The 15,179-nt window shown below is 49.2% G+C and overlaps 1 protein-coding gene across 1 annotated transcript in view; it reads left to right on the forward strand.

Moving 5' to 3' along the window:
* The window catches only part of PTPA (protein phosphatase 2 phosphatase activator), a 30,882-nt gene extending 15,910 nt beyond the window's left edge, over positions 1-14,972 (forward strand). Inside the window, exons 5-10 of the mRNA XM_073640081.1 lie at positions 1,132-1,249; positions 2,679-2,778; positions 3,460-3,584; positions 3,704-3,804; positions 7,745-7,852; positions 14,447-14,972. Of these exons, the coding sequence (XP_073496182.1) occupies positions 1,132-1,249; positions 2,679-2,778; positions 3,460-3,584; positions 3,704-3,804; positions 7,745-7,852; positions 14,447-14,521 (627 nt within the window). The 3' untranslated portion in view covers positions 14,522-14,972. The remainder of the gene's footprint in view (positions 1-1,131; positions 1,250-2,678; positions 2,779-3,459; positions 3,585-3,703; positions 3,805-7,744; positions 7,853-14,446) is intronic.
* The last annotated feature ends 207 nt before the right edge of the window (positions 14,973-15,179 follow it).

Genomic DNA, 15,179 nt, shown 5'->3' on the forward strand with positions numbered 1-15,179 from the left:
ACATGCTGTGCATCCTCCATGTGTATATCTTCATACTGCCACATGCTGTGCATCCTCCATGTGTATATCTTCATACTGCCACATGCTGTGCATCCTCCATGTGTATATCTTCATACTGCCACATGCTGTGCATCCTCCACGTGTATATCTTCATACTACCACATGCTGTGCATCCTCCATGTGTATATCTTCATACTGCCACATGCTGTGCATCCTCCATGTGTATATCTTCATACTACTACTTGCCGTGCATCCTCCATGTGTATATCTTCATACTGCCACATGCTGTGCATCCTCCATGTGTATATCTTCATACTACTACTTGCCGTGCATCCTCCATGTGTATATCTTCATACTGCCACATGCTGTGCATCCTCCATGTGTATATCTTCATACTCCTACTTGCTGTGCATCCTCCATGTGTATATCCTCATACTGCCACATGCTGTGCATCCTCCATGTGTATATCCTCATACTACCACATGCTGTGCATCCTCCATGTGTATATCCTCATACTACCACATGCTGTGCATCCTCCATGTGTATATCCTCATACTACCACATGCTGTGCATCCTCCATGTGTATATCTTCATACTACTACTTGCTGTGCATCCTCCATGTGTATATCTTCATACTGCCACATGCTGTGCATCCTCCATGTGTATATCCTCATACTACCACATGCTGTGCATCCTCCATGTGTATATCCTCATACTACCACATGCTGTGCATCCTCCATGTGTATATCCTCATACTGCCACATGCTGTGCATCCTCCATGTGTATATCTTCATACTCCTACTTGCTGTGCATCCTCCATGTGTATATCCTCATACTACCACATGCTGTGCATCCTCCATGTGTATATCTTCATACTGCCACATGCTGTGCATCCTCCATGTGTATATCCTCATACTACCACATGCTGTGCATCCTCCATGTGTATATCCTCATACTACCACATGCTGTGCATCCTCCATGTGTATATCCTCATACTCCTACTTGCTGTGCATCCTCCATGGGGTACATATGACATTGGGTGCTTCTTAGATCCCTGTACCCCAGAACCTGTATTCCCACCCTGCCCATGAGATATAACGCACATGTCTAACGCCAGAATCTTTCACTTAGGAAGCTGAGAATCTCGTTTCCACGGTGATCCCTCCGCATCTGAGTGCGGCGGTGCCGGAGGTGGCCGTCTATCTGAAGGAATCTGTGGGGAACGCAACCCGTATTGACTACGGCACAGGTAACTCCCACCTGCAGCTGCAAAACGCCCCCTATAGGACATAACCGTGAAGGAGGATGAAGCTTCCGTGTTAATGCTGCGACGCTTTGCACGTTCCCTTTAGATCGGTGCAAACGTTTATGCAAATGAGTATCTGTAAAATGGGGTCATTTTTCATCAGCGTTGTCACTGAACAAAACCCAAACGATGCCCACGGCACGGCACAGGCTCCGAAATGAAAGTTGCCTGCCATTCCGCATGGTGCCACTAGGGTGCCCTGTTGCTGCGGCAGTGCTCGCTCGGAGCCTGCGGTGCTTTTCTCGGCGCTGGAGCCCACTTCTTCCTGTGCTGTCAGGTTTTCCCCCCTCTCCCTTACATCATTTCTTGTTCTCTGTTAGTCACTCTAAAACGGTTTGTGTCTGGTAAGTCCATGGGGTGACAGCATGAGGCGCACGTGTTCCCGGGGCTGCGGAGCAATGTGCGCGCAGCATGCAGCTCCTCTCACGTACGCAGCCGCACATCTCTCCGGTGCAGTGCAGCCGCGTCCGTCCGTCACCCCCGTAATCAGTCTTTCTATACTTTATTTTTTTAACCCTTCCCAGGGTTATATTTTATCGCAAGCCCTTTCCTGTTAGATCGCTTCCCCAATCTCCTCAGTATCCCATGGTATAACATAGGAGCATGGAGTAGGGTCCGGGCGGTCGTAGTGACGCTGCGCATCCTCTAATGCCATCTGGTAGCTGGGATGGGGTTAAAGACCATTAAAAGGTGCTATTTGAGGCTCAGGAACTAGAAGTTTTGGGAGGGGGACAGGAATGGGAAGGAAGCTGGAGAGGCAGGAAAGGTGGTCGATGAGTGAGGTGGCCGATGGGCAGCGAGCCCTGCACGCGTACAACATGGCGGCCAGGAAAGGACGCCATGAGGGTCATCTAGGAGCCTCACGTCTGAGGCCGGGAAATACATCCTGGTGGCCGGCGAGGGATACCACGAGTGTGAATCGGGCATAGATGGAGTCAGGCCGTCTCCTTCAGCCCGAGGAGTCCATATCTCTACAGTCCTGGGCAGATTCTCCATCTATTGTCACCGCTGCCTCCTACTGGCCTGAACTGCAATTGCACGTAATATTACTTTTGTCATTATTTTGTGCATTTTATTTTACTTTTTTTTTTTTTTTTTTTTTTATACCCCCTTGTCTTGTGCCCTATCCTTTGGCGTATTCACCCGATGCCTGCGTTGTACTGTGTCACCCTTAAGCTTCCATATAAAAAAAGACTTGTACCAAGCAACATAATAGTCTATAAAGTTGAAAAAAAAAAAAGGTATATGGATATATCCCACCCTGCCCTGTCTGGTGAGTGGGATCCCATCAGTCCGTACACGCCGGGTGTTGTAGCTTTCAGGAGCCGCAGTTTGGAGGCCGCCATCCTCACACCTTCTGTCTTTTCCTTAGGACATGAAGCCGCCTTTGCCGCCTTCCTGTTTTGCCTGTGTAAGATAAGGGTCCTGCAGGCGGATGACCAACTTGCCATCGTCTTCAAGGTGTTTGACCGGTGAGAGATGGGCAATATCTAGTTGGTGCCTTATTGCATATAGTCTGTGATGTAAAACGCCTATTCAGAGCCTCAGACCCCCTGGATACTAGTTGGTGCCCCCTCCTCACTCTTCAGGGTCCAGGTTGCACAATATGATCTCTACCATTCCTTCCCTGGTTTTCTCTTTGCAGATAGATTGTAAGCTCTGAGGCACATATGTCTCATAAAGGTCCTGGAGATCATGGGGGGCCGACATCTTTTAGGACTCCCATTGAAAGACACTACATTGATTTCACACCATGACATGGCTTATAACTGAGAACAATGTCCTTCCAGGGGTTACCTGATCAGTCAGTCTCTTCTCCAGCGCCCTACCCCTCCTCCCAATTCTTGTGATTGTCGCCGGACCTGCAGCGATGACATCTCATCCATTGGTCACTTGACTACTGCAGTCAATCACGTGCTGTGCATGCAAGGGTCACCGCTGCTCAGTGATGGACTGCAGCGGTCACGGCCATTGTAAGTGACATCATCATCAAAGCAGCGACGCTGGAGCGGAGGGGATGGTGCAGGTAAGTAGTGATTCTTTTATCTGGGCTCCCACTAGATGAGGTTTACGTAGGACTGCCCTTTTTGCTGGGGCTTTATGGTGCTGAACATGGTGCATTATGACGAAGACTTTCTTTTTCTACTCCACAGTTACCTCGAGGTCATGAGGAAACTGCAGAAAACGTACAGGATGGAGCCTGCAGGCAGCCAAGGGGTCTGGGGCCTGGACGACTTCCAGTTTCTGCCTTTTATATGGGGCAGCGCGCAGCTTGTAGGTAAAAAGTCCATCGTTGTAGAACATGGCTACGTCTGACGTCCCTGAGCCGGAGATCGTACACGTAGTCGCCCCTAGACCCGGAGGCTGGTGTGTAACCTACGATCATTGTTTCTGCAGATCATTCCACCCTGGAGCCCAGGCATTTTGTGGACGACAAGGTGGTGAATGAGAATCACAAGGATTATATGTTTCTGGAGTGCATCCTATTTATTACCCAGGTGAGCAGTATGGCCAAAAAACACCTTTCAGAGCCCAGGAAGTGACTCCATTAAAGACTGTGGTCCTTGGGTCGGTGTAGCGGGATCGGCAGGGTGATAGCCCGGAAGCAGACAGTCCGCGCCGGTCTACATGTCTGAATATTGGATCAGGGCTGAATATACAGCACTCAGCTCTTATATCCTATATTACACAGGGTCTCTACTGGTTACATGCACTCGTGCCGTCTTGTCGGTGGTCTGGGGAGAACAGAGTTAGACATCAGCACAGTCCGAGGAATAAAGATGGCCGGCACAAGGCTGAGGACCCCCGTAAATAAACGATTACTAAAGTGTATTTTATCCTTCAGGGGTTGGAAAGAGTGGCTGCAGCGGTCATGCCGGTAGGTTCAGCAAATGACCGCAGCACCTAGTGTTTAGCTGTAGCATTAGGGTCCGGAGGGGCGTGCGGTGGGGTCACAGGAGCACCGGTGGGGGATTAATAGATGAGTGTGGTCTATTTAATGTGTAGTTGAAGAACAGGCTGGTGCTGCAGCGGAGCCGCTCTGTACACTGCACCCACATGGTTAAAGGTTAACACTTTCATTTCACATGTCGTAAGACTGCGGGGAACTCCGCCGGGTGGGTGAGGCTGAGCGCAATGTAGTAATTGCATGCTGGGACTTGTAGTCCACCCCTACCCTAAAGGGGATCCAGAATATTAAGTAGAGATTGCGGGGTCACTTGGGGCTGCAGCCCCTGTGATACAATAAGTCAGTATTTCCGGAGCTCTTGGAGCACAGACTGTCCCTATGGAGGCAGGTATACCGCCTGCGTCCCTGGGGTCGGCGCTGTCTGGCGATGACATGACAGAGGATCGCCTGCCCGGAGCACTATATGGCAGCTGCAGACCAGGCCGTATTCCTTGCTGCTCTGTAATGGAAATTTTCTCCGTGCACTGGTAGATTTCCATATAAAAGTAAAATAAACTGGTGGCTCGGAGGTTATGTATTCGGGAAAGTATTTAGGAATTCCTGTATAATATTGCATTTACTCTCTGCCAGTTCTATTGATTGCTGCCAAATTGAGCCCTTAATTATGGTCCCCTCTTTTTTTTTGTCCATTAATGCCTATATCACAGTTTTCCTACTTCCATGTAGGTAGTCTGATACAGATAGAAATCTAGTAGCCGCAGCGGCTACAAAGTGTCACCCTGGAGGACCCGGACCCTCTATACACTACAATGGGAATGGTGTAATGCTTCCTTTCTCCTGTGGTGGCGCTGCAAGGAAAGTGAACTCTTGCTGCTAATCTCATCTGCTGTTGATTGGACACTCTGTGATTAACTTAAAGGGGTATTCCAGCCTAAAAAAGCAGTTACCAATTCTCATCTATCACTGGGACCCCCACCGATCTCATATGGAGGTCCTATTCCATGGATAGATCATGTATCGTTAAGTCTTGGACAATCCTCAGTAGGTTAAATAGTGAAATTAGACAGTCCAGGGCCTGATGTGAGTGATTACGATCTGTGTACAGCGCCGCGGTATAGGTGTAGCAACAGAGAAGTAACAGAAAGTCATTTAAAGGGATTGTCCGGAATTTAAAAAAAACAAAAACAACAATATTTAAATTCCTTTGGAACTTTAGCATTTTTTGCACTTCCAGCCAATCAGCAGTGATTGGCTGCAGCGGTCACATGGATTTACGTGATGTCATAACTGCAGGACGAGTAAACAAAGACCAGCAGGGACCCCCCCGGAGCGTCAGCGCTGGAGCAGCGGGGGATTGAGTATATTTTTTATCCCATTGCCTGCTGTAAGGCTAAACTTTCCGATTCCTTGACACCCCCTTTAATATATATATTACATGTAGGCTGTATCTCCCCCGCACATCTGGGGTACCAAAAGGGTGTTACGGAATAAACGCTCTGCACCATCACCGGTCCTTGCTGACGATGGAGCTTAGAGGGTTAATAAAAGCGCAGCATCCGCCACAAAGGATGAGATCAGAGAAGTTGGGAATGAGCGATGCCGACTTAACGAGAGCGAGAGACGAGCGGTAATTGAAAGGCGCAGAGCATTGTACGGCGCGCTCTGCTCTGCCTGCTCAGGCTCCGCTTCAATCTGCCCTTCTAAATTTGGAGGAGATTTTTTTTTTTCCCCTTCTCTTGGAGAAAGGGAGGGCTCGGATTTCTGCTGGAAGGGAAGGAACTGACAGGAAGGGGCTGCTCTCATCTATCCCGCGGCCCCCTCCTCTTACTGACTGAGGAACCATTTACAAAAGGCTCATTCTCTGGGGAGAGCAGAGTCAGGAACGCAGAGCCTGTGAGTAATTTCCTGCTCAATATGGCTCCTCTGACTCATACAATCCCCCCGAGGTTACTGCAGGATTGGCGCTCTCTCCCTCTCTCCATCATGTGATGTCTCAGCCGCTTTTTCTCCTGCCGTCTCTCATCATCTCTCCCTGGATTTTTTTTTTTTATTATTTTATTTTTTTTATTTTTCCGTTCCCGTTTTTTGTCTTTTTTTTTTTTTTCTATTAAAGCGGAAGCGTCATTGTTTACAACCACATGTGGCCGGGCATCACGTCCACCGGCGATGTCCTTGCTGCGTGCCCCCCATCCTCATTAATCACAGAAAATAAAGCCACCGGTACTGAGAATACGCCTCCAGCATCCCACAATGACCCTATAGGATTAGGAAAAAATATCTGCATTGTTATAAAAGCAGCGCCACCCCTTGGACTGTGTGTGGTATTGCACTGTTCCGATATTGTGACGACCTGATCTTTGTCCTCACATCTTAGCTTTGTGTCGTTCCTCTATTACTCTTCCTGGAAATGTAGGAATTGACACCATAGCCGTTATTAGAGGGAAAGGGGCGTGATCCTATAAGTCAGTGATGATTGGACAATGTCAATGTGTATAGTGACACACCCCACAGCTGGTAACGCCCAGTTGTCCATTTATCTATAAATTTCTAGGAGGAATAACAGGAGAGGTGACGAGCTGTAATCAGGCGGGGCTGTTATACAACACATAGACTATAGAGTGGCGCTGTTTTTTTTCATATAATTTTTATAAAGGATTATTCTTGCTCCACTTGCTTCCGCATTGGTCAAGAGGTGAGCGGCGCCGATGACATTACTTTCCAGCTAAGGTTCCTCCAGCACCCCTGATTTTACTAGGGAGTCAATCAGATTGGCTGAAGTAGTTTGGTTCATTAAAAGGGCAAATCAAAGTTATAGAGTAGCGTTAAGGGGTGGATGGCGCACCCCAGGGGACGATTAGAGAATGACATCATCCGCCAAGTTTCAGGAATATTAATAATAACTTTCAACAATGGGGGTGAGGAGCCGTGCTGCACATATCCAAAACCTCAACATATCCTATCCATCACAGAAAAAAAAAATTAACGCAACTTCCCAAACTTAGTTTTGATTAAAAATCTGCTACCGTTTTGTGTATACAGCACCCATTCAGACCTACCCGTCTCCATGGTTGTTGCTCCGTCTGCAGCCTGCACAAAGTGGAAAAATGAAACAGAAAGGAGTAGACTGCACAGACTACATGCAGGGTTTGTTTGTAGTCTGCCACCATGGAGACACATAGACCTGCATAGGAGCTGTATACACAAAATTATAATAGATCAATTGTACCATTTTTTTTTGTCCCCACTATAATGGCAGAGGTGGACACGGGCTTTAGAGGAGCAGAATCCTATTGATTGCAGGGAAATTGTGTGTATTAAAGAGGTTATCTCATGACAGTGGCCCCTGTCTGCAGTTGATATGGGGGGTCCGGTGTATGACATATCCAGTAAGCTGCCATTATTACTGGTATTGCAGCCCTGAAGGCAGCAGCCTTTTCATTCCTGCACTTTATAGGGGTCTCGGCTCTTTCTAATGGTGTCAGTAGAAATAATTACATTTGGGTTGGATCTGATGATTATTTCTCTTCCAGATGAAGACCGGCCCCTTCGCAGAACACTCCAACCAGCTCTGGAACATCAGCGCCGTCCCGACGTGGGCGAAAGTCAACCAGGGCCTGATCCGCATGTACAAGGCAGAGGTGAGAGTCCTGAAGCCGCCGCAGAATAGCCCCCTCTTCCCAGCGCTCAGCGGGGAGATGGAGACATCCTTTTTGCTCGCAGGGAATATAAGCCGCTGCCAGAGGTGTCTGTCATTGACTTGTCTTCCCTGAAAACAAAAAGATCAGGTGCTTAAATCGAACTAGTCGGATCCTAATTAATTACCGCCATATTGGAACACACTTTCCATCCTAGCAGCTTAAAGGGGTTGTCCCGGCAAACTCTCCTGCCCAATCTGACATTGGGTATGGGCGGCACAATTGGCACGGGAACCGTCCCAAGCCGAGCAAATACCGTGCTAACCAATGGCGCCCAAACACAATATTTACTGTGCATCGGATGGTTGATTTGGGAACTGTGTCTGTGTCATACAGCTTCACAGGCCGTGAAATAAAAACTGCAAGGTGGGGGAGAATCCTCCAGCAGCACAGAGTATTTCAGTAGAGAATGTGCTTGGATACCTGAAGGCTGCATCCTGCTGCTTTACTGCACTGTTGCAAAGCAGATGACAGCAGGAAATGCACACATTACTGCCCCCCGTGCGCACATTTTCGCCTTCAACCTCCGTGCGCACATTACCGCTCCCCCCCACACACGTGCGCACATTACCGCCCCCCACGCGCGCACATTACTGCTCCCCCCCCCACACACGTGCGCACATTACCGCCCCCCACGCGCGCACATTACCGCTTCCCCCCCACACACGTGCGCACATTACCGCCCCCCACGCGCGCACATTACTGCTCCCCCCCCACACACGTGCGCACATTACCGCCCCCCACGCGCTCACATTACCGCTTCCCCCCACACACGTGCGCACATTACCGCCCCCCACGCGCGCACATTACCGCTCCCCCCCCCCACACGTGCGCACATTACTGCTCCCCCCCCCCCACACACGTGCGCACATTACCGCCCCCCACGCGCGCACATTACCGCTCCCCCCCCACACGTGCGCACATTACTGCCCCATGTTCTTTGCAGTATCAGGCTCGTCCGCAGAGATATTTGTGCGGTTTACAGTGTGGTTTTCTCTGACCACAAGGAAACCAAATGCTACGATATGTAAAAACCTATGTCCGCCATATTACGGTATATGGGAGTGGTGCAATGTGCTGCTGTGAGCGCAGATTAGAGCCAATCTTGCGCCGCTGATCTCTAGGATAAATGAAGGATAGCGGAAGGTTCTGTGTGTCAGAGCCGCTTATCTCCAGAGGACGGGGTGACGGCCCATCACTCACACAAAGATAATGCCGCTCCCAGGCGGACATGTTTCCATATTCGAGCAGCTTTGGTTTTCTGGCCTCCCACTAGGATGATAATGCACAGAGGGGGGTGGCAGGAGATCCATGCATTTCTCAGTGCAGCAGGGGTTAATGTATCTAGGTCCTGTTACCACAGGCTTGCTTGTTAACCCGTGAAAGGGGTGAGCACATGTACTGAATAGAATTACTGAGGTGAAAAGTTCCTGGAGCTGTGAATCAGTCCTTCCTCCGCTCCCCCCTCCGCTGCTGCCGGCTCCACATCCTGTGCTCGGTTCCACCCACATACCTCTGTAATCTGGGAGCCAGTCTCTTGGAAGTCTGCGCTGTCTCCTTCCTGCTAAGAAAGCTCTGTTCCCGGTTGTCTCTCGATGTTATACAGAGGCCAGGTGCGGGCAGAAACATCGGGGTCTACCTGAGCAGTGTCGGGGTGGGGGGCACCTGGGCGTTAGTCGCTGCTGCAGAGATTAACACAATTATATGTACAATTATATATATATGAATCCAATAATCCCCTAAAAGATCGAGGGGCTGTTCATGGCTCTGCAGGAGCCCAGCACATCCGTGTACAGCCCATTGATCTCTATAGGCGCTATGTAATTCTTTATTTCCCCAGTAGGGGAGCTGCAGGGAGTTTCTCCATAGATTACAAGTAATTGCTGGGCGTCTGTATCCCAGTAAAGGGGTTTACTCGTCTTCTTAAATGGGTCAAGTATTTGTAAAAGCAAGCAACTTCTTATTAAAAAAAAAAAAAAAAAAAAGTCTGAAGTTTACAGCTTGTTACGTAGATTACGGCCACCTCTGCAGTCAATCAGAGGTGGTCGATTTCCTAGGCAAAAAGTACAGCACTTGCAAGATCTTTGTAATACAGCTTGTAAGCGCTGCTCTGCACCTGGGCTGGATCCGGCCACCTTCACCACCACTTTTCCCCTCCATGATGACGGCTCCAATTACCAATTCTCAGGAGCGCACCACAAGCCGGCAAGCAGGAGGCTGGGAGGCAGAGGATTGCTGTGCTCTTAAAGAAAGGGCATGAGACAACCCCTTTAAGGTAGTCGTGCACTTTAAATAAAAGTAGTTTCGTAGTTGGGCCAAGAATGAAGACTCATTATGCGAGTACAACCGGACGCGTTGGTCCATATTAGATGTTACAGTGGTTCATCCTGGCCATACACGTTCAGTAACGTCGGGTGATGACGATCTGTGATCAGTCAGGTGAAACGATTGCTCCTTCTTACATTTTACCTAATGATTCATTTCTGGTTGAAATCATAATGGCTCATGGCCGTGGGCTCTCGTACGATTAACGCGTCAGCGACAGAAATGTGAAGGCTGCGTACGATCAATGGAACCCCCCTGCAAAATGGGATTCAGACGTATGTGCCGACGGGGCCATAGACTATAATGGTGCTGGCAGAGTGAATGTGTGCTGTGTTGTGCATCTTCTTCAGGTCTACAGGAGGCGGACACTCAGACGTAGGGAGACTGCGCTCTGTCGACACCATTATAGTCTGTGGCCTCGTTGGCACATACGTCCGAATCCCATTTTGCGGGGGGGGGGGGGGGGAGTGGGTTCGGACATAAGCTCCGACAGGGCCAATGAACGCAATGTGAAAGCACTCTAACGCATGACTGAAGATCTGACTACAGGGGGGGTTGTTTGTAGTCTGTTACCATGGAGACACATAGAATCTATTGACAAAACACAGTTGTAGAACTGTTTGTGAATTCTTTACATGGCAAGTGTTGGTGAGAACAGAAGCAGACCGCACGGGAGGGGGACGGGGAGCACTGCAGACCCCCTTATAATCTTTTTTTACAGCTCTGCAGTTGACACCCGTTTGGAGCTGTGTGTGAAGCAGATGATATTCAGCCGATCGGTCACATTTCTTATTTTCAGCGTCGCCTCCTCGCTCGGGCAGCCCGGGATGAGTCATCTGCCATGGTCACCCTAAAAATATGTCACACAGCGCCGGTTGTATCCGTGGCTTATTAGTCGTCACTGCAGAGCAGCATGTGGCGGTGTGAGGGCTCTGCTCGCGCCGGCTTTCCTGGCACTATAAGGAGGTGTGGTATTGATTTGCAAGCAGGAGCTGCTTCACATTATTATTGCAGAGCAGCACACTGCACCCATGTGTGTCAGTACAAACTGATCGGCCTCTTCCTTTCATCTCTTGATGTGTGTTCCCCTCACACCAGCACATGAGCTCCCCGTCTGCTGCAGGAGGACAGCGCAGCCCTTTTAGCTCTGGAGCCGCTCTGGTGTTTGCTCAGCCTCCACCAGGCCCACCAGTCTCTGGGAAGAGAAGTGAACTTTCACCCTGGCTGGAATTCCAGGCGGCCTGATCTCTACCCCCCCCCCCCAGCCTCCCTCATGACATCAGCGGGACCGGCAGCTGCATGCCTGCAACTAAGATCCGGAGCAAGCAAAGTCTGGTGCTATGGACTGCGGGACCAGCGAGCCTCGCTCATGATTAGCGGCAGGGGTGACGCTCATCTCCGGGAGCTATAAAGAAAAAAAATTATATCTATTCTGCACAGAAAATTTTCACGATTTTGTAGATTTTTTTTAGGCCATGTTCACACCTTTGGAATTTGCTGCAGATTTGGAGGGGGGGGTGAGGTATTTAAAACTCCCCATGTACATGTAGCAGAAAAAAAATTCTGCTGGAAAATGAAAGCATTGTGCGGATTTTATGTACTGCAGATTTTGGCCCTATATTAGTGGCGTAGAGTGAAATCAGTGGAAAATCTGCCCCAAAATCAGCTTACAGCGCGCAGATTTTGGTGCCGATTTGTGAATAAATGGACGGGCCGGATGAAATCTAGATGCCCGATCCTCATGTACACCAATATCTGCTATAGGGGGAGAGATGGGAGGCCCCCCCCCCATACACATTAGATGGTCAGCGGGAGGGCCCCCCCATACACATTAGATGGTCAGCCAGTCCTGCTAAAATCCACCGCTTCAGGTGGTATACATCTAAACTGTGTTAAAGTTTTAAGGGGGCTTGTCCTGTATTTTAATACTCCTTATGATAGGTCATGAATACCAGATTGGTGGGGGTGTGACACCAGGAACCCCCCTGCCCGTCAGCTGCTCCTGGTTCCAGTGGCAGCTGGATGTGATCTGTTGTGGGCTGCACAGCACAGCGCTATCATCTGCATAGTGGCCGCAACCGGTATTGCACATTCGCCCACAGCCAATCTCTTCCTACACAGCTGTGGGGTCATTGCTAGAGGGATTTTCTTGAAATCATAAGCTGTCCCCTATGCATTGGACAGAGGATAGCTTACGGATTGCTCGTGGTCCGACCTCCTGAGTATCGGCCCTCCTGAGTGTAGCCTGCTCCACCTCCGCTCCATTCATGGCCTATGGGAGCGCTGTGCTTGGCGGTTTTCTGCAGACCCATAGACCGTACATGGCGTGGCGGCGGAGCATGCGTAGCTTTGTCAGGATCCCGGACTCAATCAGTAAATTATTTTTAGGAGTAACCATTTAACAAACCCTGCGCCTGTGTTTCACCAATATTCAACAACGATTGTATCCATTCACTGACTGCAAGCAGAAATGCTGACAATGGCTGAGAAGCCACTAATCTCTTTCCATCCAGCAGGAAATGCTCGCCCTGGATGTGCCGCAGGCTGATAATGCATTGCAGATGGGGGGCCGCCAGCAGCTGAAGCGTTAATGGCATTTATTGCCCGGTGGGTTGGGGAGTGCAGCTGTGCTGTCCTGGTCTCTTCCCACACACACATGTGGAAACTTCCTTAGTGGTAAACTTCCTGCAGAGACAGAGAGCTCACACACAGAGTCCGCGCCCTCCCCTCCTCATCCTGTGCAGAGCACCGCAGCCTCCATCACCTCCGCAGCCTCCATCACCTCCGCAGCCTCCATCACCTCCGCTGCCTCCATCACCTCCGCTGCCTCCATCACCTCCGCTGCCTCCATCACCTCCGCAGCCTCCATCACCTCCGCAGCCGCTGCCTGATAACACATTGCTGTACGTGCAATTCACACCGTCATCCTAGTGACTCCAAACCATAGAGATAATGGATGTGTTACCTGGTACTGATCCTGATCCGTATCTGGGACTGCATTCATAAATATGTGGGCTTCAGCGCTTAGATCTCCCAGCACCCCTTGCTTGTTCAGTATCTAGGAAGTGAAAGCTTTACAGAATGAGCTGTTTAGGGGTATGTTCACATGGATGTAATCTGGTAATCCTCAGGAGATCTGCACAGAAAAGCACCTCAGCTGAGTGACAGCGGCGCTCATCCTCGCGCCGGACCCCTACAGGTCACAGTTCAGGTCCATGGCAGACGTCCTGGATAGTCAGTGCAGAAATCACACGACCAATTTAATCTGATGTCTGACTACAGTATAAAGGGTATCTGACAACAAGCTTGATGACTGAGGATAATCAGTAATGCTGTGCTTACAGCTCTGGAGTATAATACAGGACGTAACTCAGGATGAGTAATGTATGTACACAGTGACTGCACCAGCAGAATAGTGAGCACAGCTCTGGAGTATAATACAGGATGTAACTCAGGGTCAGTACAGGATAAGTAATGTAATGTATGTACACAGTGACTACACCAGCAGAATAGTGAGTGCAGCTCTGGAGTATAATACAGGATGTAACTCAGGATCAGTAATGTAATGTATGTACACAATGACTGCACCAGCAGAATAGTGAGTGCAGCTCTGGAGTATAATACAGGATGTAACTCAGGATCTGTACAGGATCAGTAATGTAATGTATATACACAGTGACTGCACCAGCAGAATAGTGAGCACAGCTCTGGAGTATAATACAGGATGTAACTCAGGGTCAGTACAGGATAAGTAATGTAATGTATGTACACAGTGACTACACCAGCAGAATAGTGAGTGCAGCTCTGGAGTATAATACAGGATGTAACTCAGGATCAGTAATGTAATGTATGTACACAATGACTGCACCAGCAGAATAGTGAGTGCAGCTCTGGGGTATAATACAGGATGTAACTCAGGATCAGTACAGGATCAGTGATGTATGTACACAGTGACTGCACCAGCAGAATAGTGAGTGCAGCTCTGGAGTATAATACAGGATGTAACTCAGGATCAGTACAGGATCAGTAATGTAATGTATGTACACAGTGACTGCACCAGCAGAATAGTGAGTGCAGCTCTGGAGTATAATGCAGGATGTAGACACATGACTTCATTCTGCACGTGCCTCGTGACTGCCTGCTCTTCCTTGCCTGCTGTGTGTCTCTATATGGCTGCGTCCTCTCATTAGGACTGTCCCTTTTCTCTTGCAGTGCCTGGAGAAGTTTCCTGTAATTCAGCACTTTAAATTTGGCAGCCTGCTGTCCATTCAGCCTGTCAAGTCCTAAGGATCGCCGGCGGTGGTGCGGAGAAGCCTCTGGATACAAGCCCTCCTTGCTGTTCTCTCTCCTCCTTCCTGGCCACTTTTCTCATCCACATTGCCCTGTCTGGGGAGGATGGAGGGATTTGGCACTGGCCCTTTTTCGTTTGCGGAGGCGGGGAGAGCAGTTAATATTTTGGAATTAGCAATATAAGTTAATATGCGGCTTGTGTCGCCATCTTTATATGGGGGGGCGGTTGTTGGTATTTTTGTGTTTAGCAGGACTTTTGGGGCAGCAGATGAGATGATCCAGGGGAAGGTTGTGTGTAGGATATTGATGTAACCAGTCACTTCTCTCTTCGCCTCTAGTAATGACCAATAAGGAGACCGCCCCGTGTAGACTTGATGGTTTCCATGAATTTGACAGTGCAGTTCAGCCTGCATAAAGGGTTAATGCCAATAAAATCTTAAGACCCTCACGTTAGGTTTGTTATTTAATGTGTAGAGTTCTTTGTACATTTAAAGGGACAAAGCTGCAATACCCAGCACAGCCACTACTGAATGCATGGCGCTGTATGATGAGCTGACAACAGGGGTGGGGTGGGGGGGGGTGGCGAACCCCACTGGTTGTCAATTTTAGAATTCTGGATAACCCCTTTAAAAGTGAAACAGTTTTATAGCAAATT

This window comes from Phyllobates terribilis, unplaced genomic scaffold (assembly GCF_046119375.1).
Source record: "Phyllobates terribilis strain yellow unplaced genomic scaffold, ASM4611937v1 Scaffold_7__3_contigs__length_470593459, whole genome shotgun sequence".
Lineage (NCBI taxonomy): Eukaryota > Metazoa > Chordata > Amphibia > Anura > Dendrobatidae > Phyllobates > Phyllobates terribilis.